The sequence below is a fragment of the Cottoperca gobio genome, chromosome 22 (genome assembly GCF_900634415.1).
Source record: "Cottoperca gobio chromosome 22, fCotGob3.1, whole genome shotgun sequence".
NCBI classification, from domain to species: domain Eukaryota; kingdom Metazoa; phylum Chordata; class Actinopteri; order Perciformes; family Bovichtidae; genus Cottoperca; species Cottoperca gobio.
In genome coordinates this window covers 13,064,293-13,088,263 of record NC_041376.1, presented here as the reverse complement: position 1 = coordinate 13,088,263, position 23,971 = coordinate 13,064,293, and the positions used below count along the sequence as shown (strand labels likewise).

Sequence of the window (23,971 nt, the reverse complement as noted above, 5' to 3'; positions counted from 1 at the left end):
ATCTTGCCATGTACAGAATACATGTTGTTAAAATAGAGAAGAACCTGTTGAATAAGAAGTTGCAGCCCTCCGGGTTAACGTTAAACGGTACACATGTTTATGTTGAATGTATCAGGATTGTTCCCATTCAGAGAGGGAGAGAGAGAGAGAGGGGACTAAAAGTGGCAAAAGATAGTAAAAGGCTGAGTAACTTTCTCATAGCTCCTATTTCTCCAGTAGAGCTCGCCCTCCTGTGAGCAAAGATTAATGTGGAGCATCACTTTTTCTTACAGCCTTTCACCCCGCTGAATTGTTGCTAAACGCACCTCACTGTGGCTCCCTAAATGAAAGGCGCCTTTTATTTAAAACCGAATATCAGAAAGCGTGACATTTGGAAAAACTTCAAACGAATTAGAGCGCCAAGGTTCCTCAAAACTCATCTGGTTTGCCCCTGGGCACAGTAAAAAGCCATTAGTTTTCCCACCGTGCCGCAGCACACAAGGGAAAAATAAAGACGGGGAGCCTTGTATTCAAGGATCCCTTCTTTTTGTTAATAACTAAATATGCAGCTGGTACGATGAAAAGTAGTCTTTAAGGACCTCAGCTCTTCTTCAATTAGAAACCTCGCGAAGGTACACAAATGTCTTTGAAAACAGAAACAAGTCTTCTTGTCAGACAACATCTCTTGAATGCTAACCTTCACATTCTGTTGCCACTTTGAATATGTGACAACATCCATGATTTCTCCCAAACTGAGGATGTGCAGCCAGAAAGGTTGAGAGAGCGCACTGGCTCGCTTTTAGTGGAGTCTTATCTCATGCTTTGTCTATGTCTTCCTTTAGTCTTTTTATAAGTGTCTTTCACGATCGTCCCTTTGAGATGAATGGCTGGACAGACTTTAAGGACTGAGGGCCTTGAGAACACAGAAAGAAAGAGCATTATATTCAAACCATTTCACGTTGTCTGACTTTGTCTGTGACATTATGCAAACCATTGTCAAGCAGCTTTCAGCACACACAAAGGGGGCACCGTTCATTTGAGGGAGTTAAATCATATTGATTCGACTGTAATACAAAAACATGGCAAGTATTCCTCTTCTTTCCATCGTAGTGAAAGCATAGCTATCAGGACAAAGCCTCTTTAAAAAATGATATTATTTAATGCCAAAGAACAAAGCTTACCGCCATGATATCTCTCACTAAATGTTTTTTTTATTCAGGCTCTCAGCTATTTTTGTTTGTGAAAATTTCCGTACACATATTTCTTTTAGTAAATGTTTCCTCATTCTTGGTGAAGGAGCAATGGGAATGTCGGGAGACGGGATAATGAGCCCTGATGGGAAACCGAAAACAGACGTAAAAGATGACAGCGGCCCCGCCAACGAGCCTCACAAACCAAAGGTACCTCCTTGACCTTTTTCTTCTTGCCATCTTTCTTCGCAATTCCCTCTCTCCCTCTCGTTTTTTTTGTTTTTGTTTTGTTGTGGGTTTTTTTTATCTTTCTCCACTAATGAAGCAAACCAAATCTGATCAGCATATGCTGCCTCAGCACAGTGGGCCGTTTCTCTGTTGTTTTCTCGCCATATTTAATGATTTGTTTAACATTTACCATTCCTAATGTTTTCCTCGCTTTGTTTTTGCCCCCAGCACTCTGTTCTTGCTGATGTTTTGGCAGCCTGAGCTGCAAAAAAAAAGACAGAGACACAGAAGAGAGAGGGCTCAGCATCTGCAGTACACACATGCATGTACACACATTCAAACACAGAATACAGCGCATATACACACACGGGCATATTTCTTCATTTATTGTATTTAATAAAAAGACAAGAAACTGCACACTGGCCTTTCCAGTAAGTCACACACACAGGAACACACATATACACCATCCTTCTCTTAAACACTACTTCCTCAGCGCACACAACACACACACACGTCCCAATACACAATGCTGACTTCTCATTTTGCCCTACAATTGCAGCTCGGCTTGGCTCAGCTCAGCAACAACAGAACTCTGCTCTTTGCTCTTTTCTACCCCCTCCCCTTGTTTTTGCTTAACAACCCCTCCCTCTCTCTCTCACACACACACACACAGACATGCACAAACAAACTCACACGCCTCCATCACATCAACTACACGTATTTTTCCCTCCAAATCCCTGTCTTCTCTTTTGCTGATTACGGTAGTAGGGCCTTTTGAATTATTTAAGGCAGTCAGAGCAGCCAGAAAGACCCCCAGTGCTCCCAAAAGAGATGATCTGTCTGCCAAAGAGAGAGGGAGAGAGAGAGAGAGAGAGAGAGAGAGAGAGAGAGAGAGAGAGAGAGAGAGAGAGAGAGAGAGAGAGAGAGAGAGAGGGAGAGAGAGAGAGAGAGAGAGGGAGGGAGGGAGAGAGAGAGGGAGAGAGAGAGAGAGAGAGAGAGAGAGAGAAGAAAAGGGAGAAAGATAAGATTTTGCTGACATGAGCATTCTGTACACAGACCAGAAGCACTTGTCAAGCTGTTGTTCCCTCTTTCGCAGTCTCTTTCTCTCTTGCTCTCTCACACACACACACACACACACACACACACACACACACACGTATGTACTCATGCACTGAAGGACTAGTCTCGCTCACAAACACACTGATGTGAGCTAACATGGAGTGATTTACACAAAGTGGAGCGTGTACTGTATCCAGTTTCACACACACACACGCACATATAAAAGACAGACTAGTTCATACTGATCTGCATGCGTTCTATATCTCTGGCATGCAAACACATGCATTATGCATGGTGACAAACACACACCTGCAGTCCTCCTGGCTATAGGACTATTTCAGTGGAGGAAAGTAACTAAATATATCTTTAAGGTACTTGTACTTTATTTGAGTAATTCCATTTTATGCTAATTGAAATTGTATTTTTTACTTCCCTTTTATTTATCTGACGGCTTTAGTTACTTTATAGATTCGTATTCTTAATACAGTCATTATAAAATGCTTTCTAATATTTAATGTGTTATTATTGTTATAAAGCATTATGAGCATATTTATAAGTGCTTATAATTATAATTATACAGAGCTATAAGCAGATTATAAAGCATTATGAGTATGTTTATAATGCATTATAATCTTGGGTCTCATAGAAAATGCTACAGAAAATGTTATTCTAAAAAAGTAATTAGTGACTATAGCTGTAATGAGTAAAAAGAATGTATTCCCCTCTAAATAGTATCTAGTGACATACAAATAAAACTTCAAATGGAAATACTCAAGTGGAGTGGAAGTACGTCAAAATTGTACTGAAGCACAGTACTTCATCCAAACTTCTGCAATACAACACAAAACACACACATGTCTGTATGTCTGTTCACACACATCGACTCATTGTGGGTTATCTACAGTTACTGAAGCTACCTCACTGTTGGGACAGTAGCAGAACTCACCATCGTGTTAGACAGGGAGGAAGTGGGTGAAAGGACACAGTGCTGGATCTCTTTATACAAAGAAACTCAAAGTCCTTTTCCTCTCTTTCTCCCCCTCACCAGCTACAGGACGGCTACATCAACAATAACAGCAGCAGCAGCTCCCAGCAGTGTGTGTCGCAGCCAGCCACGCCAGGCGGTGCCCTTCCCGTGCCCTCCCCCCTCTCACCCAGCCCGGCCAGCCTGTCCTCCTACCACGGAGACGACAGCGACAGCATCAGCAGCCCCCCCTGGCCCCTCAAGACACCCTCCAGTCCTGTAAGCACTACAAACTCAAACACTATTGGATGGACGGGTTTGTAGATTTACTGAAGAAGCAAAGGAACTACATGAACATATAGACACAGAGACCAAACCAAACGACTTAACGATCAGTGAAACAAACTTTCCCTTTATGGACAATAGTGTCAGTAAAAGCTGTTAGTGTGATTGATTCATGTATGATTGAAGGATTATTGTGTAATGACATGATCAAAAGCTGATTCTTAGACCACCAAGTCTTTTCAAACCTCTGGCTTTGTGAGATTACACTTTGTCCACCAATTTCAATTTGAAACAAGAAATGTTTGGGTGACCAAATGTTACAATTACCTTTCATAAACTGAAAATGTGGTCGCAATTTCACAATCACAATGTAGCTACGCCGTAAAGCATATCTTGCTTTATCGTATGAAGTGGGACCGAAACTTACAAAATAAAGATCATGTTGTATTGAAGAAGACGATCTCATTAGGAAATAAACTCCTAAATCAAGTGAGTCAAGTAGTGTCATTTTATCTTAGACTTCTACACAATCTGATTTATTTCTGCCATCAATGGAGTCACCCCCTGCCTGGCCATTTGAAGAGATGCAGGTTTAAGTCACTTCCACATAGGCTTCACTTTTCAGACCCGGAGGTCGCCCCTTGTATAAAGCAAAACACAACAACTGCATTATAGACTATATATACTAGAATGTATAGTATTTACTGTGCATGAATTCCCCAAATTAGCATTTATAATGTTATGTAAATGATGTGTCCCCAGGACATGAATGAAAAGTGTAGGAAAAACGGCTTTGTTATTGTCCTTATATACCAGGAGAGGCTAAAAATGCATATTAACATGAATGTAGTGTAGTAAATGTCACATTCTACATTACCATAAGCCAACTTTTCTCCTCTCTCACCAGAAAGCCAACCCTAACTCCTCCTCCCTCACTGGGGAGCGAATCGCGCGGCTATTTGAGCTGGGTGTGGAGCCAGAGAGGCGGGGCTGGGTGGAGCGATACCTGACCTTCATGGAGGAGAGAGGCACGCCTGTTGCACAGCTTCCCGCTGTGGGCAAGAAGCCACTGGACCTCTGGAAGCTCTACATAGCTGTTCGGGAGATCGGAGGCCTTGCCATGGTAACGTTTAGAAATCACACTTGTTGTTATGTTGGGATGATATTAAATAAGATTCAACTGTACTGTCATTGCACAGAGTGCAGGTACTGAGACAATGAAATGTAGTAGAAATGCAGTAAGAGATAACAGACAGATTACACAGTTCAAAGGATGGACGGTGTAGAGGTCACAGCACTGGGCAGGCCAGTCAAGTTCTTCCACACCTAAATCTGAAAAATCCTTTTTTAATGGACCTTGCTTTATGCCCTGAGAGATTGTAGTGTTGAAACAGGAAATGACTTTCCCAAAACTGTTGCATGGACCATGAAAAACAGCTGCAGATTAAAAGTATGTGTTCAGGGGTGTCCACATACTTTTTTGCTGCTAGATTAAAAACAGCAATGTGAAAAGTATGTGCAAGAGTGACTTAGAACACTGTGGTTTTAGAAAGTACAAAAACATTAAGTGCACAGCCATGGAATTGATTATTTTTGATTAAATTCAGAAGGCTGTGGTCTACCGTACTCCAGGCAAAATGACAAGTGTGTGTGGCGGATGCTCCTGGGATATCTCACTTTATAGAGAGAGGACATGATTTGACTTATTAATGTTTTGTGGTTCCCCCTCAACCACTCAGGTAAACAAGAACAAGAAGTGGCGCGAGCTGTCCACAACCCTTAACGTGGGTACATCCAGCACCTCCGCCAGCTCGCTGAAGAAGCAGTACATCCAGTATCTGTTTGCCTACGAGTGTAAGATGGAGAGGGGAGAGGAGCCGCCAGCAGACAGCAGCAGCATGGCTGGAGGGGACAGCAGGAAGCAGGTCAAGATCCAGCCACCCTCACCTGGTAAGGCCTGATAACAGACTCGTTCGCTGGGTTTTTTGTTTTTCACCACTCCACTCTCCCATCTGTCGGCAGCCAAACAACAGGTGCTGCTGATCAAACTACAGGTGTCGGGAATCTTCAGAGAGAATGATCTGTATTCAAGACAATGTGGCGTACAACATCGTCACAATAAATGCTTTGCAACTGAGTCAGAAACCCTGTGGTGAAGGTAGCTGCCATGTTTGCATCTTAATAGAAACAGTTGTGAACAGACTCATATAAAGGTTTAATAAGCAGATTGTGTAAATTTGCTCTCCAGTTTAGGTTTTGGTGACAGACAATGTTGCACAAGAATCAACTCATTTGGCCTAAACAGACAGCTGCATTTACTTTTGCAGCTAATTAGCTATGCTGTTATTTGATCAAATAAATGAAAAGGCAATGTTATTAGTTCCAGCTGTATTGTGTCAGCTGCTGTGCACATCAGGAGTTCAAATAATGAAGTGATTCATTACGAGCCAAAAATAGAATGAACCACGTCTGTCCAACAGTGCAAACACAGACCATAGAGGCACTGACTGAGTTAAAGGGTCAATTCACACAAATTACAACCTTTCTTTCTTAAAAACTCTCTAAAACCGACTTTACAAAAAATATATATATATTGGCCTAAATGACACTTAAACAAATTACAGTACCATAGCCAGCTACATTACTATTAATAACAGCATCACTACATGAACACAGATTAAAGCCCAAGAGAGATGATTGAACATTAGCGCTGTTTTGATGAGATGATTCTTAGTTTAATGAAGGTCAGCTCAGATACGATCACAGTGCTTTTAAGGTTAAGTAATATTGTTTTGGTGCAGCAGCGTAACACAAAGGGTTTGTTCTTTGTTTGTGTATATTACCTGTTCACACCGTGTGTGTCTCTGTGCACAATTATGACGTGAGGATCAGCAGAGGAGAGGGAAAGAGTTGAAGCGATATGGAGCGTTAAGGTCACGTCTCTAATTTGCAGCGGAGATGAGAAAAGTGACCCGGCTTTTAAATAGAACATCACAGCACTTCACCTGCCTGAGACACTGCAGATTGCTTTTCCTGGTGGGTGTAAAAGAGCACCGGCCTTCATTTGCATACACACACACATACATACAATACACATGAACCACCTATATAAACACATATAAATTAATTCCTACTCCCTCTTGCTCGTAACACTTTATAATTCACAATTCAGCCCCCTCTCATACATTTAACGGGACCTTACCACGGCCAATTTCACAGAATCTAATTTTGCCCAGTTCAGCTGATGGGGCCATGGTACACATAATCAGAGATGGCGTCTATATTTTGAAATATGAAAAGGTCAATATTTGGTCCGCCTTTTGGATATGCAGCATTAAACGATAAAGTGCTTATGCTGCAACACTTGATTGAAGTAAGATCTGCTGCATGATTTTCATATCACCTGCATATGTAAAAATATGGGCCTCATGAGAGTTTAAACACTACAGCTAAAACTGTAACACGGATATTAGACGAGACCAAAAAAGCTTTTTCTACTAAGTATTCTACAAGTGCTATAGTGCATTTAAAATATACATATTTTGAAGTGTACTTTACTGTTGTAAATCCATCACAGCTTACAGACCAACTTCCTGCTTAACGTACTTGCTGTAGCTGTGAAAGAATCAGTCATGACCTGTGCAATGAGGGATTATTAATATGGTTGAATCCATCAAATGATTCCGTATTGTTGACATTGTGGTACTTTCCACCTCAAAGATAGTGTTGTTTTAAGGGGAATTGTTCTTCTACTAAATGTATTACCACATCATTTAATGAATATGAAAGAATAAAAACTAAATTATGATAAATTGTCTGCTCTGAGGTTTGAAATCACGTCATTTATGGCGAAGTATCCCAGGAAACCAGGTGAAGGAAGGACATATTACTGTGAAGTAATAACCTTTAAAAACATCCAACCCTAATCTGGCTACTGTTGACTTGTTTACAACCTGTATGAATGCAGTGTAGCAATGTTGTCTTGTTCCCAGACATTAGCAATTACTTTGATTAGATTATCATAGCAAATAGAAATGATATATCAGGTTTTGTCATATTTCTCCTCTCCTCTGATCCACGTACTAAGAGCTAACGCTCTCCTAATACAAGAGTCACCTCCTGGATCGACTGGACATGTGTAACTAGGAGGACTCCTCCCCTTTCCATTACGATGTCGAGCAAACAGTGATGCTAATACAATGTGATTTTTATGGAGGCGAGAAAGCCCATACTTAACTACGTCAAAAATTGCAGTTAGAGGGTTAGGAGTTACCGTTTCAACATTCAATGGAGACTAACATGACAAAAACATGACCTAGGTGAGAACTGGGGTACACCCCACTTCTAAAACTGTGGCTGTATGAAAAGTGCTGAATACATAGCTGGAAGAAATCCCATCCATTCCCTTTTTACGCCTCTGTCTTTAACTACTATCTATGCTTTCCTGCTGCAAAGTGCAAAGTGCCCTACTGACACCCTGCTAGCCTATATATAGACTGACAGCCCAATGATGTCACTGAGGGAGCTTGTCCAGCGGGCTGGTGGGGGTGTGTGTAGTTGTGGTGGTGGTGGGGTGTGGGGAGTGATTAATGAGGACTGGAATGTAGAATGTAAACAAACTCGACCTCGCCGTCACCTTTCATTCACAAAACTGGCTCGGCTGACTGACTTTTTTCCTCCCCCCCCTTAACCACTACCACCCCTCTGGATTATGTCACCCGCTGACACACACACACACACACACACACACACACACACACACACACACACACACATAGCCTCACATCAAACGTCAGCCACACGCCTCTTGCGCACACATTTATTTATTTTCCCCCCTCTGTCATTCTTTTCTCCCTCTAAATATGGAGCAGAGGGCACTTGAGTTCACGCTCTCCTCCATCTTCATAACCCCCTGCTTGGTATTATGTATCCGTCTGTCTGCTCTCCTGCTCTTGAGGAATAGTAAACCTCTTAACCTTGGCTAACCCCGCCATTGTTTGCGCTTCTCCAAGTGTGTGTGTGTGCGCGTGTGTTCCTCTGAAGCAGGCATATCCCAGGAAGTGAAGAATCCCTAATGCTCACCGGCCCTTCCCTGCCCTCTCTTCTACCTCTGCTAATCATCATGGGATAACCACCTCTCCCTGTCTCTCTCTCTTTCTCTCCGTCTCCTATGATGTAGAGGCAGGGGGTATCATTGAATAATTCAGAATTAGCATGAATTTTTAAAGCTTAAGTCTTTCTTTCTTTTTCTTTTTTCTGTGGAAACGTGCGGTGCAGGGAGAGGCCACTAAGGCTGTTCCAGAGAAAGTCTTCTTACGCTAAATGCTCATTAGGACACTTTCATATTCTCTCTTCCTTCGTCTTTTGTCATCTTTTAGCCGGAACGGTCCACATTTTCCATTAAACCTGCTTCTGGGAATTTGTATCCCTTGGTTTTATCTGGTTGGGGGTTCTTTGTGTGTTGGGCTCTTGTTGCTCGGCACTCTTATAATTTACAAGTCATCTGAACTGAGAAATTCACAGAAATACGGTGTCATAACAAGAGAGCACACTAACCCAATTTTAACGGTTGGATTCTCTGTGTGAGGAGATGTATTTTTGTCTAGGGGGTCACAAGCAAGCGTTTCTCAAGCTCATATTGAGGAGATGTTTTTTGAAGCTTGCATATAGTTTTACTTTAAATACACTAATGGTAGATATACAGTATATGTCTTTAAATACATCTGTGCCCCTCAGCTTTGCCCTCCACATGAACCCCTCATCAAGTCCACGGCACACCTAAAAAAAAAAGTCCTGCTAAACCATCTTCAAACAGCTTCTAAATAAAGAGCTGTGCTGCGACCGCCCAAGTGGGCAATTCCCTCTGAGAAATCCTTTGCTGTGTCCTCTCCTCCTGCCTCCTTTCTCTTCTCCTCTTCCTCCACTGGCCTCTCTTAAGCAGTCCCTCTGTACTCATCTTCTCTGCCCTCATGTGCGCTGTTTGCTTAGAGCTCAGTTGTCTCGTAGGGTAACACTGTTAGTGCTTTGGCCTTAAGTCCAAAGTTATCTCTCTAATACAGCACCTGCTGCAGAGAAAAAGTCCACTATGGCCGCTCTAACTCAAACCAGCTCCAAGATCATATCTGAAGAGCCCTGCGGTCTGAATGTGTTACAGTTTTGGCTGTGAATTCCGTGAAGCTATATAATGATAATAAAAAGGATACTTGTGTCTTACAGCGAATTCAGGCGGCTCCCTCCAAGGCCCACAGACGCCCCAGTCCTCCGGCAGCAGCTCTACAGCGGAGGCAGCAGGGGATCTGAAACCCCCCACACCTGCCACCACCCCTCTGGGACAGGTCACACCACTGCCCACTAACAGGTACCACACAGACATACTGCAATACTAACACTACTACTGCAGCTACTGCTGCTTCAGTTGTAGTACTTTATGTTCTATGATTAATTGTCTTGATTTTGTAAAACAAGGTTCGTCTGTTGATGTTTGGTATAAATCTGAATTGTCAACACGTATCGTGTAGTGAAGCAGGATTTAACTAAAACAACTTTATGTGCACTGTTATGTTCAAATACACCATTGTCCATAAAGACTAAATCCATATTATGTTGTGTTGCTCTTTGTATGATGATGATGATGATGATGATGATGATGATGATGATGATGATGATGATGATGATGATGATGATGATGGTGATGATGATTATAAGGCTTTTTCTCTTGTGTAAAGATAGTCCTCTGATTATAAAGGTTGGCAGCCTTTTGTCTGCAGATTTTATTTTCAGCATGGGACAGGAGGCACGGTTCTTAGTTTGTGATATCATGTGTGAGAAGCTATGTTCTTGTCTAACAAGTGTTTTCTCATTGCAATGGTTCATTAGCTTCTTTTAAGCCATGTTGACAGGGCACTTGTATGTGCATGAAACAAATAGGTGTGGAAAGTAACTATCAGTACATTTACTCAAGTACTCTACTTAAGTTTTTAAGGTACTTGCGCTTTACTTGAGTTTTTCTATTGTATGCTACTTTATACTTTTTACTCAACTACATGTATTTACAAGTTGCTTTGAATATCAAGGCTTTACATACAAACCATGTTATCCGTTTATAAAATATGATGCGTTGTTATTGATGACACTGCTCAACAGTATATAAAGTCGTTACAATGAGTTTTACTTTAACAAGCTACAACCTCCCTGCTGCATACAGGTCTACAGTAATGCATCTGTAATAATGATCCAATAATATAATATCTCACTGACAGGAGTACTTTTACTTTTAATACTTTAAGTGCATGTTGCTGCTTATAATTCTTTACTTTACCTTAAGTTATTTTTACTGCTCTACTGACAACAAACTACTATCATAACATGTATATGTGATATATGAAGTATTTCATATTACAACTATAAGGGCACTCAGAGAGCGCAGAGCTGGTTCGAATTCGCTTCAAAATGTAATGCTACACAAAGTTTCAGTAGTTTTTCAGTAATCCGCTGACAGACAAACAAACCGAAGCGAAAATATGACCTCCTTGGCGGAGGTAATTACACATCCATTTAACAATTAAAAACGCTATTCCTTCACAGCACACATGATATCCATATTTTCCGTGTGTGCACTCCATGGTCTGCACCTCCCTCTCACAGCTTCCACCTTCTCCCTTCTCTCTCCCCGCTGTCACTCCCTCCCTCCTCATCTTGTCCAGGAGCAGTGTGAGCGTACAGGATCCCTTCTCGGAGGTGAGCGACCCGGCCTTCCAGAAGCGTGTTACCTCCCTTCCCCCCTCAGCTCCCTACCAGCAGGGCCTCAGCATGCCTGACATGATGATGAGGATGCAGTACGAGGCCAAGGACCCCTTCGCCGGGATGAGGAAGAGTGAGTGAGACACACGCTGTGACATCCTATCACCCAAACACCAACACCCCTGTTTTCCCAATTTCACCAAATATTTTGAGACTTATGAAAATAAACCATTAAATAAAGTATTTTTTATGGTCATAAAAACTTTAAATGAGGATATTTAAATGTAAAACTTGAATAAACTCTTTGTTAAAATGACTCATGTATCCCAAAGCCATTGTTCTTTCGTCTTGTCTCGTTGGTCTAATTCATCGCCTAGTCAGGACAGGTGTGTGTGTGTGTGTGTGTGTGTGTGTGTGTGTGTGTGTGTGTGTGTGTGTGTGTGTTTAACTACTAGAACTATAAAGGAGATGAGAACTGTTTGTTAAGCCACACACATCCCTGTAACGAAAACACACCGGCTCGTCTGATGTTCTTGTAGCTTAGCCTTCGCCTCATTCTTACTTTGTTCGTCCTTTTCATCCTCCTCGTTCTCAACCTTTCATCCTTTCCATCCTGCTGAGAAGCACCTGTTTTGACCAACTCATGCGGTTTAGTTTTCTGAACAAACAGTAGTTTTAGAAAGGACGGCGGCTCCTCTGAAGGCTGGAGAGAATGGAGTCTGAATGAATAATATGGTGGATGTTAGCTGCATAACAACAGTCGCAGCCTCTGAACAATAGGTTTAATCATGGGAAGTGGTGAATAATCATAGAGGAATGCTGCCACCTGGTGGTTTGGCAGGAAATATGCTTCATGCATATAAAAGAGCATGTTTGCGGAACAATCACTATTCTTCTTTTTTTTCTTTCCCATTTTGTTCACGTTGTTTCGATTCAGTCTCTATTATATACGATAGTCTAAGATGCATTTTTCCTCATTTGCTTTTCTCCTTCTCAGTGGCAGGAGCTGATCCCTACATACCAGCTCAAATGCCCAGTGGAGGCATACAGGACATGTATGGTCGATCCCCGTCAGCCTTGAGCATGAGCCAACGCTCGCAATATCCATACGGGCCAGGCTACGATAGGAGGTAGGCACACAAACCAGCAGAAGAGGGTGGTGAACCTGTAGTATCTCAATATCTCTTTGACATTTCGCTTGTTCCCTCAGACCGGACCATGTCATGGGGATGGAGGGGAACATGGGTCCCCCTGGCAGTCAGAACAACATGGGACCTTCTAACAGTGAGGGCAGCATGTACTCTCCCAGTAGATACCCTTCGCAGCAGAGGTCAGCACCTGTGTGTGTGTGTGTGTGTGTGTGTGTGTGTGTGTGTGTGTGTGTGTGTGTGTGTGTGTGTGCGTGCGTGCGTGCGTAGTAGAGTACAAAATAATATGTCTTCATGTAACTTTGCTTATGATTTTTTAACCAGCGAGTGATGTATTCCTCCTCCCCCCCTCCGTTCTGTTTCAGACACGATGGCTACAGTCAGCAGTATCCCAGCATGCCATACGGGATGCATCCATCTGGGATGTACCCACAGCAACAGGTGAGAGAGCTGTGAGATGTAAACACAGTAGTTTTACACTCTTCACTGTGACTTCATGGAACACGGTGTATAACATCTGAGTAAAACATTATAATGTTAAACCCATTTTGAACAGGAAATGTCCTGTATTAATAATTGATCAAGTGAAATACTGACTTACTTATAGTATGTAGGAAAAGGGGTAATGCTTGGTTGTTGTTTTATCACCTTGCTACTTCTTGTTTGCTTTTTAATCATCCATTTAGTTTAACCTTTACAGTTAAGTAAACAAGAGTTTGCGCCATGTTCATGAATCAGCTTAATCGATGGTCCATTGACTGTGTGCAACATCAGGAACTGTTATGTAATTGTGGTGTATGTTAAGCATCTTGGTTAAAAAAATTTTACTTCTTAAATTGATAGTATCTAATACCATATTAGAAACAACATACCATTACTAGAGTGGTACATGGAGGGCGCAGACCTCCACAAAGGCATTCATGTGGTCTCTGATGATCCAATTTCCTGATTTGGGGAGGCGTTCTTCCCACTTCGGTGTAAGATGTGTTGTATTTTATTGCTGATATTTGTTCCCGAGTTTTTGTTCTGACCTAAAGGGGTGTTCACGTGAATTTTCCCAGTCAGGAACTAATTCTTTCATATATTCCGACACCACATGAATGGAGCACAAATGCCCTATCTTGCAATATTAACGAAAGTGAAACATAATTTGTGTATCTGTGTATCCATTCGGATTCGCTCCAACACTGTAATGGGTTCTTGCTACACCCTTCCACCAAGTTTCATTAAAATCGGGCCAGTAGGTTTTTCCGTAATCCTGCTGACAAACAAACAAACAGACTAAAAGGAGAGAATCCTAACTAAATAATTTGCCATACCGTGGCTGCGTGTTGTTACTAACAATCTACACCTTTGCTTCAGCAGGGCTACAAACGGCCCATGGACGGCATGTACGGCCCCCCACCCAAGAGACATGAGAGTGACATGTACGCCATGCAGTACGCCAGCCAGCAGCCGGACATGTACAACCACTACGGTGGTGGGTACTCAGGCCCTGAACACAGACCCCTCCAGGGACAGTTCCCCTACCCCTACCCCCGCGACCGCATGGCCCCCTCAGGTCAGAGCCAGCACAGCATGATGGGTGGGGGGCCCACTCCTAACCCTGCCGCCGATGGCCCCAACATGTGGCCTTCCAGGACAGACCTCGGCTATCCCTACCCCAACAGACAGGGGCCTCCGTCACAAATGCCACCTTACGGCTCAATCGGCAGAGATGACATGGACGGGCGGCCGGGGCAGGAGCAGTGGCACCGTCAGTCTCCCTACATGTCATCATCCGGCGGCATGGTTCCCCTCTCCTCACGTCAGCCATCATCTTATTCCAACTCTCCATCCATGGCCAACCACCTACCCAGAGCACCCAGCCCGGGGGCCTTCCAGCGCTCCATGGACTCCAGGATGTCGCCCGGCAAAGTCCCGTTCATGTCAGCCATGAAGATGCCTAAGCCTGGGATGACCATGATGGGCTCCCAGGGAGGCGGACCCCTTGGTCACTATCCTCCCAACCTGAGGCGAGACCTCAACTACCCACCAGGATCCGTGGAGGCCACCATGCCGATTCTCAAGCCTCGACGCAGGCTCACCTCCAAGGACATTGGTGAGATGGAGCCCCATTATTTCAATAATTACTGTTTTGACTAGTGGAAAAAATATTTTACTTAAGTAAAAGTACAAATGTTTTAGAATCAAAATATACTTAAAGTACCTAAAGTAAAAGTATTCATTATTTTGGGATAATATATATTAGATTATGAGATTATAATTGGTAGTGCATTAATGTGTAAGCATCATTAATATTACAACTGGTAAATGTGGAGCTAATATTTTAAGCAACTATTTTATATTCTGTGTAATTTATAAGTATAAAGTAGCAAAGCATTTGAAATAGTATAGTACAAGTACCTTAAAGTTGTACTTAAGTAAATTCTATTTACTTACTTTCCACCACTGACTAGTACAGCGAGCGTTGGTGATGTGTTACTAATTCTTCAATTTCTAGTTTGTGGATTTTTTTTATCTCTGTTAATTTTCGGTTTAAAATCCGCTAATTTTCAGGGAGACAACATGAGGTCAATTTTATGAAAGGAAATGCGATGATCAGTGTCCCCTTATTATCATATGGACCATGTCTGATCACTATTTCTTTTCTCTTCCTGGTTCCAAACATCCCACTGTTTTCACCCCAGGAACGCCTGAGGCCTGGCGCGTGATGATGTCTCTGAAGTCCGGCCTGCTGGCAGAGAGCACATGGGCTCTCGACACAATCAACATCCTGCTGTACGATGACAGCACTGTGGGCTCCTTTAACCTCTCCCAGGTAAATTTAACCACTACACCTCACTGCTGACAGGACAGATTCATTCAGCCCGCTTTAGCACGCTGTGACAGTACAATAATACAGTGCGTCTCTTTAAACCTGATCTTTCAGATTAACCTTTTCTGATGGAGTAAAGAGCTATAGTAGTTAGTGGGGGGGGGGGGGGTATTCAGAAGGCAATTATGTCATTATGTAGTTAAAAGGATTTAAGATATTAGATTTAAGATATAGATTGGAATTAGTCTTCCTCCTGCCTAAATTGCTGACATTTATTTCATCTTATGTCTGACCAGTTGCCTGGATTCCTCGAACTGATTGTGGAGTACTTCCGCCGTTACCTGATCGAGATCTTTGGCATCCTGGAGGAGTTTGAGGTGGGGACCGTGGCTCCGACAAGCCTTTTGGACTCTGCTGCTGACCAGATAGAAGAAGCCATCCCTGACCATGAAACAGACTCTACTACCCAACCTGAACCTGAGTCAGCTCCAACAGCAGAGGGGGAGCCAGCAGCAGAGGAAGCTCCACCAGTCACAGAGCCAGAGCCAGCTGAGGTGAAGGGTGAGAAGGAGGAGTGTGATGTGAGCATCAAGAAAGAGGACAAGAATGAAGAGGATGGAGAGAAAGAGGGAAAAGCAAAAGAAGAAGAGAGTGAAAAAGGAGCAGAGAGTAAAAAGGAGTGTGCCGACCAGCCTGTACAACCGAAACCTAAACAAGCCAGTAAATACGATAAGCTCCCCATCAAGATCGTCCACAAAGAGGACCTGATTGAAGACATGACGAAGCACTTAGGTTACATCACTGAGTTCACCAGCGGGCTGCTACACTGGCAGGCTGGTGGAGGTGATTCCACAGCACACATTCAAACACACTTTGAACCCCGGAGTGAACCACCTGCCAAGGAGGACGGAAAGACAAGAAAAGAAAAGAAAGAGGAAAAAATGGTGGAGGACGGGAAGAAACATATCACTGCTACTATCGATGATGTTCTGTGCGCTCGGGTCGACGCCCTTTCTTACGCCCACCCTGCACGCTCCTTGCCGTCCTACCCCTTCAGGGTGCATCAGGACGGGGAGCAGGACCACATCACCCTGCTGGAGGACGAGCCTCGCTGCCTGGACGAGGCTCCGCTCTCCAGATCCTCCGCCTGGCAGGACTCGCAGGCCAAGCGGTGCCTCTGCGTGTCCAACATCGTCCGGAGCCTGTCCTTCATCCCCGGGAACGACTTGGATATGTCGCGCCACCCTGCTCTGGTTCTTCTCCTGAGCAGGCTGCTCCTGCTGCACCACCAGCACCCGGAGAGGAACAGGTCGCCTCCTAGCTACCAGCGAGACGAGCAGAAGGAGCAGGGGCTGACGAGTAGCAAAGAGGAGTGGTGGAGGGAGTGTCTGGGTCTGCTCAGGGAGAACGCCATGGTCACTATGGCCAACATCTCGGGCCACCTGGATCTCTCCACCTACCCGGACACTATCTGCCTCCCCATCTTGGACGGCCTTCTCCACTGGATGGTGTGCCCTTCAGCTGAAGCCCAGGATCCCTTCCCATCTGTAGCACCCCACTCCCAGCTCACCCCCCAGAGGCTGGTGCTTGAGTGTCTCTGCAAGCTCAGCATCCAGGCCGGCAACATCGACCTCCTGCTAGCTACGCCGCCTTTCAGCCGCCAGGAGAAAATCTTCACTATCCTGGTGCGCTACATCGGTCAGAGGAAGGCCCAGGTGTACAGGGAGATGGCGGTGGCTTTTCTGTCCCACCTGGCACAGGGAGACCCCACAGCGGCATGTGCCATAGCCATGCAGAAGGGCAGCGTGGGTAATTTGGTAGGCTTCTTGGAGGATGGTGTCAGCATGGCGCAGTACCAGCAGAACCCTCACAGCTTGCTTCACATGGGGCACCCCCCTATGGACCCGCCGAGCATAAACATGATGTGCAGAGCAGCTAAAGGCTTGCTGGCTATGGCCAAAGTGGCGGAGAACAAGAGAGAGTTTGTGCTGTATGAAAGCAGATTATTAGACATCTCCATTTCCTCTGTGCTCAACGCAGGGGTGGTGGCTATTATTTGCCAAGTTCTCTTTCACTTAGGGAAATTATGACAAGAGGAGAGGCAGGACTCACACGGCAGACACTAACATACTTCTGTGGTTTTCTATTTTTATTTATCAAAATGACAGAAAATGTTTGTTTTTTTAAAAAAGGAAATATCCACATAAACAAAAATATCTCTATATATGTATAGCTTCTGGGCCCCCGTTAAAAAAGTGGGTTCGGGATTTAAAGCCCATTTTAATACAAATATTTAATACCTGCTGGTGTTGGATTGCTACTTTTGTTCGGCATTTGTTTTTTTGTTTGTTTACTTTTTTCAGCCAAAGCTGCCACCAGATGTCGGTGCTGAATTACGTGGTTCCTTTTGAGTCGATGAGTCGTGGAGATGTTTTTCAGTTTTATAAATGCTAAATATACTCATCAACATTTTGTTAATGGAGAGTATTTATTTAAAATGTGACACTGTACAGTAGTTTGAACTTTTTTGCCAACAGTCGTGTGTGTGTGTGTGTGTGTGTGGGGGGGTGGGGGTGGACACACACACTGACTTTTCAAATTGAAATGTATATGTCTCCATCGCTGGAAGATAAATTGTGCAATAGGACTCTAGAGCAAGTTGTCCCTTTTTGAAAAACAAGAAGAATCTTTAAAGACACCTGCAGTGTGTGCTTTAGGCCATGAGGAGGCAGCATTGCACCAGCCAATCAACATGAGAGAAGAGCGTCTGTCAAAAGAAGTGTCTAATTTATCAATCATAGCCTCAACGACTCTCACAGATGAACTTTGTGTTTCCTAAGCACTCGTGTTATGTCTGTATTTTTTCATCACTGTGTATATAAACCGTTGGACGCACATGATTCTTTCAGTCTCAATCAAGCATAGCAAGAGGCTTTCCGACTATTATAACAAATGCTTTTATTGTTGGTAAATATTTGTTATTGTTATTATACATATTTTGTTAATGGGGTCAAATATTTGAACATGGCAGATGTAACTGGTGTTTCAATGTAAAAAAATTCCTGTATGCATTGTATTATAGCTGAGAAAACAATCGCTTTGGTAATCAAACGTGGAAGTGCCAGGGTGAGAGGTTACATGAGAAAAACTGAACACATTTCTGTTTGTTACTGTCCTCCATTCATGTCAAGGGGCATATTTTTGAATCGAGATAATGCTCTAAAAAGAAACGTGTGAAAAGAACCTTCAAAATGTCCTGAAAGCTCATTGTAAAATTTGCCTTTTTTCCGTATGACTCCATGTCTCTCTTTTATTCAGTATACACATTTATACTCTGTGCTGCACATGTCACAAATAAATGTACGATGACCATCGTTAAGCACCGGAGACGTTGCATTATGTCCAGACAATCTTAGGCCAATAAAACAAACATCAACTGCTTACATGGACTGCCTTTTATTGATGTCATTCAAAATAATCTCATCACGGTCACGACTGACTCCAGAGGACTCGGGTGAGAGGACCTGATAGTGTTCTGTGGTCACAGTGGTCGCTTGAGTGTTGATTTGTTTGCTATTCAGGTTTCACATCAGAGATCTCGGGTGTTTATTTAAAATGTTTCACATTCACATTAGGAGGTGCGCTGTATTACTTTATATCACATACATGGTTTTATTTTGAAGGTGTTTGATAATAACTATTGAATGAGATACTTCTTGCAAGTTAAGTGTTAATATAGTGTCATTTATTTAAATAGTTATCAGCATTACTGCCTTCCTGTGACTAATAGGAGGAAGAGGTGATGTGAGGTTTTACTGAAAATGTCCTTCTGAAAGGGGAGTCATGTTCTGAGTGTGAAATGTGGCTGTTCCAGCTCACAAACCACTAAATAAAACCATTTGAAGAGGAAAGAGAGTATCTGGAGATCTCTCGCTCGTTCAAAAACCGACCACAGAGAATTGTGCATTCTCACTCGAGGCGCTGATGGAGGTGAAGCCATTTGCACAAAAAGTGATATTACAGCAAACTGTGAAACTGAGCAGATGAATAATAACATGAAATAACATTTCCAGTTTCATTGTGTCCAGGACCAACTCAATCAGCTTGACCTTGTGACACCCATGCTGATATTATTATGGTCACCATAGTCCGTTTTATCTCCCTCTTTACTAATACTCTCTAATATAAGGGGATTTAGAAAATGTTTTACAACACAAAGGAAGATTTCCAAGGGAATGTAAAAATGAATTGGTTAACCCATTTATGGGTGACCTGATACAGCTAAATCCATGACGTGTTCGTGTTGTGGTCGGGGTCTGAAGTATCATGAATACTTATCGTACTCATGGGACCCCACACTCAATTTAAACAGCATTAGTTTGCATAATCCCCCCAGAGGTCAGTGACCTTTCTACCACCATTCTCAGCTCATATAGTGATAAGTACCCGTCCTCCTCACAGCCCCATAGCACCCAATTTTTGGGCACTTGTATTCGGGAAGAACGTCACCTAAGATTTCGGAGAGGACTCGTGCGAAAAAGTGAGGGATGCTTGTTAGCAGGCCCCATTGATTAAAACTGCATGTCTGTAGAGATGTACGAGCCATTAAAGAGACTGTCAGAGGCTTTCACAGAAGATGTTTTGACTTGTCATTGTAAGAAAAGCACAGGGGTGTCTAATAACATTAAAGATGGTCCTGTTCTATTCAAGTGTCCCAGTAAGCCGTGACAGTGTGACATTAATCAGCATGAACGAAACCAGGACCCTGAAAGTGAAGCAGCTAAATGGAATTCAGCCGTCATTAATTATATTATTTACACCTGTGCTTTCGCTACCGTGACATGTCAAAGATGTTTTCCAGGAAAAAGGCCCAGAGTTCATTAGGAAGGATTCCTCCTCTCATCTTCGGTTATAGTACATAATGAAAAATGAACGTAGATTTTATCTCGTGATTTCTCTGTGTATAGCTTTGTGTTGTTGTATCCGAGGTCTACTTTAGAGCGTAAGATTTGTTTTGTGTGTTGCAGATGAGCTCATGTTAGTTCCCCTGCTGCTGTCTGAAGAGGGGCATGGAGCTTTCAACACGTTACGTATCAACATGTTAAAGTATTGTACGTTTTGACCTGCTATTTATGCACTTAGGTGAATTTAGGCTTCCCTGAAGAAAAGGACTTTCCTCTCAAATCTATTCTTCCTTTTCTTTTTTTCAAATGTTGCTTTCACCGGCTGCAGTTTTATTCACAATTTTAGAAATGTAGTTTGCACTAATAATCCCAAGCTTGAGATTTCCAAATATCAAATCAAAGATGTTATTATTAAAATAAATAGGAAGCACACTTGTAGTTTTATATTACAAAACAAACTTGTCTTAGAATGCAATGTTCATTCTAGTGTTGATTATTATTATTGTTTCTCATATTTAAACCATTGTTAACTGTTTGCCCAGGCTCATAGGTCTCTCTATTAATAACGGCATACACTGTAAATTGTTGCGAGTGTAAACACAGACATCAGATTGGGATTGCTTTGAAAAACAGACGTAAACAAAAGACAATCTCCACACTACACCGTCTGTCCTACACTCTCTCTAACTTGCATCGATTTATAAAAGAAGCATTGAATAAAGCCACAAATGCCAAAACCCCATTTTATTATCTTCCAGTGTAATTTATCACATCATGTTCACTGTGGATCCGACTGAGTCTGATAGCATCAGTTACTCTTCCCTGCTCTCCTACTTTTCTACATATTTTGTCTTTAAATGAAGTCCCCAGAATTGTTACTTCTTCTTTAATTGGAATTCTATGTCTTTCTCCCTCCTTTCCTTTGCCAGGGGAAATGTAGGCATAATATCAAGTCCTATTTTAAGCTGCCTTTAATAATAGCATTCCCGCGGGTTGACAACAGAGACAATGAACAGGTTGGGTTTCAAATAATAATTGTAAACTGGGTTTCTTGGCTGCAGACAGTTACAATCACTCATCTTCGTCTTATTAAACTCTTACTGGCAACTTAAAACTGATTACAGCAGCCTGAGTGGTGGTTAACAACTTGATTGATTTTGTAACTAAAGTTTCTGTAGATAAAGAAATGATTCATGTGCTTTTGTCTCGCTATCTTAACTGTAGCTGCATTGTTAACGGTATGCACCTGCACATTACAAACAGAGACTTAGCCCACAAACCTCTGAGCGTTTTCAATTTCAGCCTGTCATTTAGAGTTCGAATTGGAAAGTGCTGTATTTTTTTGGTGATGGAGGATGCGTTTCACGTAGGCAGCCGACCGCAGGAGAAAACCTCCCACACTCCTGTGCCTCTGAGAAGCTGAGTCATCGAGCTCTGACAGGATGGATGTGGTGGCTGAGAGGAAGCCAGGCCCTTCATTGGCTACAGCTGGCCCGGGCGCCCTGCCCTGCCGCCTCTCACCGCTAACGTAGGTAGATGAATGAGCATCGGTGAAAACAAAAGAGACTGCTCTGACCTTCCCAGGGAAGTGTTTCATGTGTGGTGTGAACTGTGTGTTTGCATGTTTACCAGATCAAGCCAAGTCCAATAATTGTGGCTATTGAGAGTATTGGCCTCTTGATGAGGCTTTGAAGTGTGTGTGCTTTCATCCTGTCCAGCTTTCTAAACCAAACAATATTGCCTGGATGAGGCCTTGGCAAGATTTGATTCAGGCCCATGTTGTTCTTGGATTGGGACTCAAAGGCCCTATCGCGTCCACTTATTTCCCAACACAAACACAGCTTCAGCCATATGTCATCGCATCGCTTAACAAGCCCCACATTTAAGGATTTAGTCTGGAGGGCTTACAGGTCATTAGCAGCCATTCAAAACATCCACAGCTTTTCCAACAGATTAAGTGAAACATGTGCCACTTGATAGCTTCACATTCCCGGCGGCAGCGGCAGCCAATCACGCTCCCAGCCAGTTTGCAAGTGCTTGACACAAGCTTTACCGGGGACAACTTACAGCACTGTACATGACTACTTCCTTAGAAATATCGTTAGTCAACTCTCTGTAGGATGCAGTTTGCATGTATGTTTATGATGATGTTGCATTTTAAATCTGAGATGCTCAATATGCTTGATTTCTAAAATCTACTTTCATACAACAAACGCATTGAGAATAAAAGTTTGATTCTTAACAATGAAGTCATGAAAGTGAAAGTGGATCATTGTTCGGCTGTGGGAGGCAATGAGCCAAACTGCTCGGGTGACTTCAGAGCTGAGATGAGTAGGTGTGTGTGTGCATGTGTGCGCAAATGTAGGTGGACTGATGACAGAGGTACTGGAGGCTGATGATAAAACCATTTGTACAAACGCGGGCTGAACAGGAAATTGCAGAAATGATCAGAAAACAATACCTGTGGCGACATCACTGCTGTTTTCAATAGAAACAAGGTTATTATGACTAATCGTGCCTCCATTTATTGAATGATTTACTGTCAATGATAATGTGTGTTTTGTCAGTCTTCAGTCATTGTATCATCTTCCTGAATCATGTTAAATAATGAGATAATTGTGTTTCTTGTTGTGTTCCAGGAAACATTACTGAAGTATACCAACTATACTCATGTCCCAGTGTAAAATAATACTGGATTCAATTATGTGTTTCTGTGTCACAGCTAGAGATGCCCATAGCCACACTATTTTTGTATTCATTATAAAAACGTTATATTTATTTCACTGTCCTGACTCCCTAAAGTGTAAACATGACCCATCTTTCATGTTTCTGGGGACCCCCTTGGATCAGGGTCAGTTCCACACTAATAACAAATAACTAACCCTAATAGAGTGTCCTGTCAACAGTTTTACAGAAACAGTTATAATACTAGTTCGTGGGAAAATCCTTTTTTGGCTGCAAGGGATTGGTGTTGCAGGATCGTAGTTGGCCACTGGGGCAACCATCTCTGAGTCCGTCTCTAAATACTTTACGGATTCCTCAGCCTGTCGTTCTCAGCCCCATTTCCATTGTTCCTGTTGAAGACATACATCTTTATAAATGGGCCCTCAGTGTATAATTCAATTTTTAAAGAGCTTGGACAGCTGGGCACTGTAGTTTTTAGCTAACATTAATCCAACAGGTGTAATTAGGGAGCCAACCTTGTGACCTAGGGACTGGGGCGCTAAACAAGACCACGGCGACCCCAGTTTGCATCCAGCCAATTCCAATCAACTGTCATCTTTTAGCTATCTATTAAAGGCATAAAATGCAATTTTCAGAAACAGGAATAAATAGTGTATTCGTTGGGGATTATGTTCTGTAGCAGAATTGGTGTGCTAGTGAGTATTTACTCAACCAGGATAGTGTATTAGTATCCACTCAGAATAAGTGACAGTGCCCACATCCCTGTTTTAGCAGCAGCGTGTCTGCATAATAAATGTCAGTCCACAAAACAAGCAGCTTATCCGAGTTCTGCCCTTTCCAGATAATGATTATTTACAAAAGCATAAATAAAAAAAGCTTCCTTAGCTTGCAGGAGAGCTTTGCATTACACTGGCGCTCTGACTAGAGTAAACCCAGTGTCACCCCTGGCCCCTCCCTAGACACGCCCCTGC

The 23,971-nt window shown here is 42.8% G+C and overlaps 1 protein-coding gene across 1 annotated transcript in view; it reads left to right on the top strand.

Annotated features, from left to right (window-relative positions):
- arid1b (AT-rich interactive domain 1B) overlaps window positions 1-18,854 on the top strand; it is a 55,286-nt gene extending 36,432 nt beyond the window's left edge. Inside the window, exons 8-19 of the mRNA XM_029461201.1 lie at window positions 1,276-1,379; window positions 3,505-3,699; window positions 4,613-4,828; window positions 5,445-5,655; window positions 9,922-10,063; window positions 11,409-11,578; window positions 12,443-12,575; window positions 12,656-12,775; window positions 12,959-13,034; window positions 13,959-14,694; window positions 15,284-15,414; window positions 15,708-18,854. Coding sequence (XP_029317061.1) covers window positions 1,276-1,379; window positions 3,505-3,699; window positions 4,613-4,828; window positions 5,445-5,655; window positions 9,922-10,063; window positions 11,409-11,578; window positions 12,443-12,575; window positions 12,656-12,775; window positions 12,959-13,034; window positions 13,959-14,694; window positions 15,284-15,414; window positions 15,708-17,501 — 4,028 coding nt within the window. The 3' untranslated portion in view covers window positions 17,502-18,854. The remainder of the gene's footprint in view (window positions 1-1,275; window positions 1,380-3,504; window positions 3,700-4,612; window positions 4,829-5,444; window positions 5,656-9,921; window positions 10,064-11,408; window positions 11,579-12,442; window positions 12,576-12,655; window positions 12,776-12,958; window positions 13,035-13,958; window positions 14,695-15,283; window positions 15,415-15,707) is intronic.
- The last annotated feature ends 5,117 nt before the right edge of the window (window positions 18,855-23,971 follow it).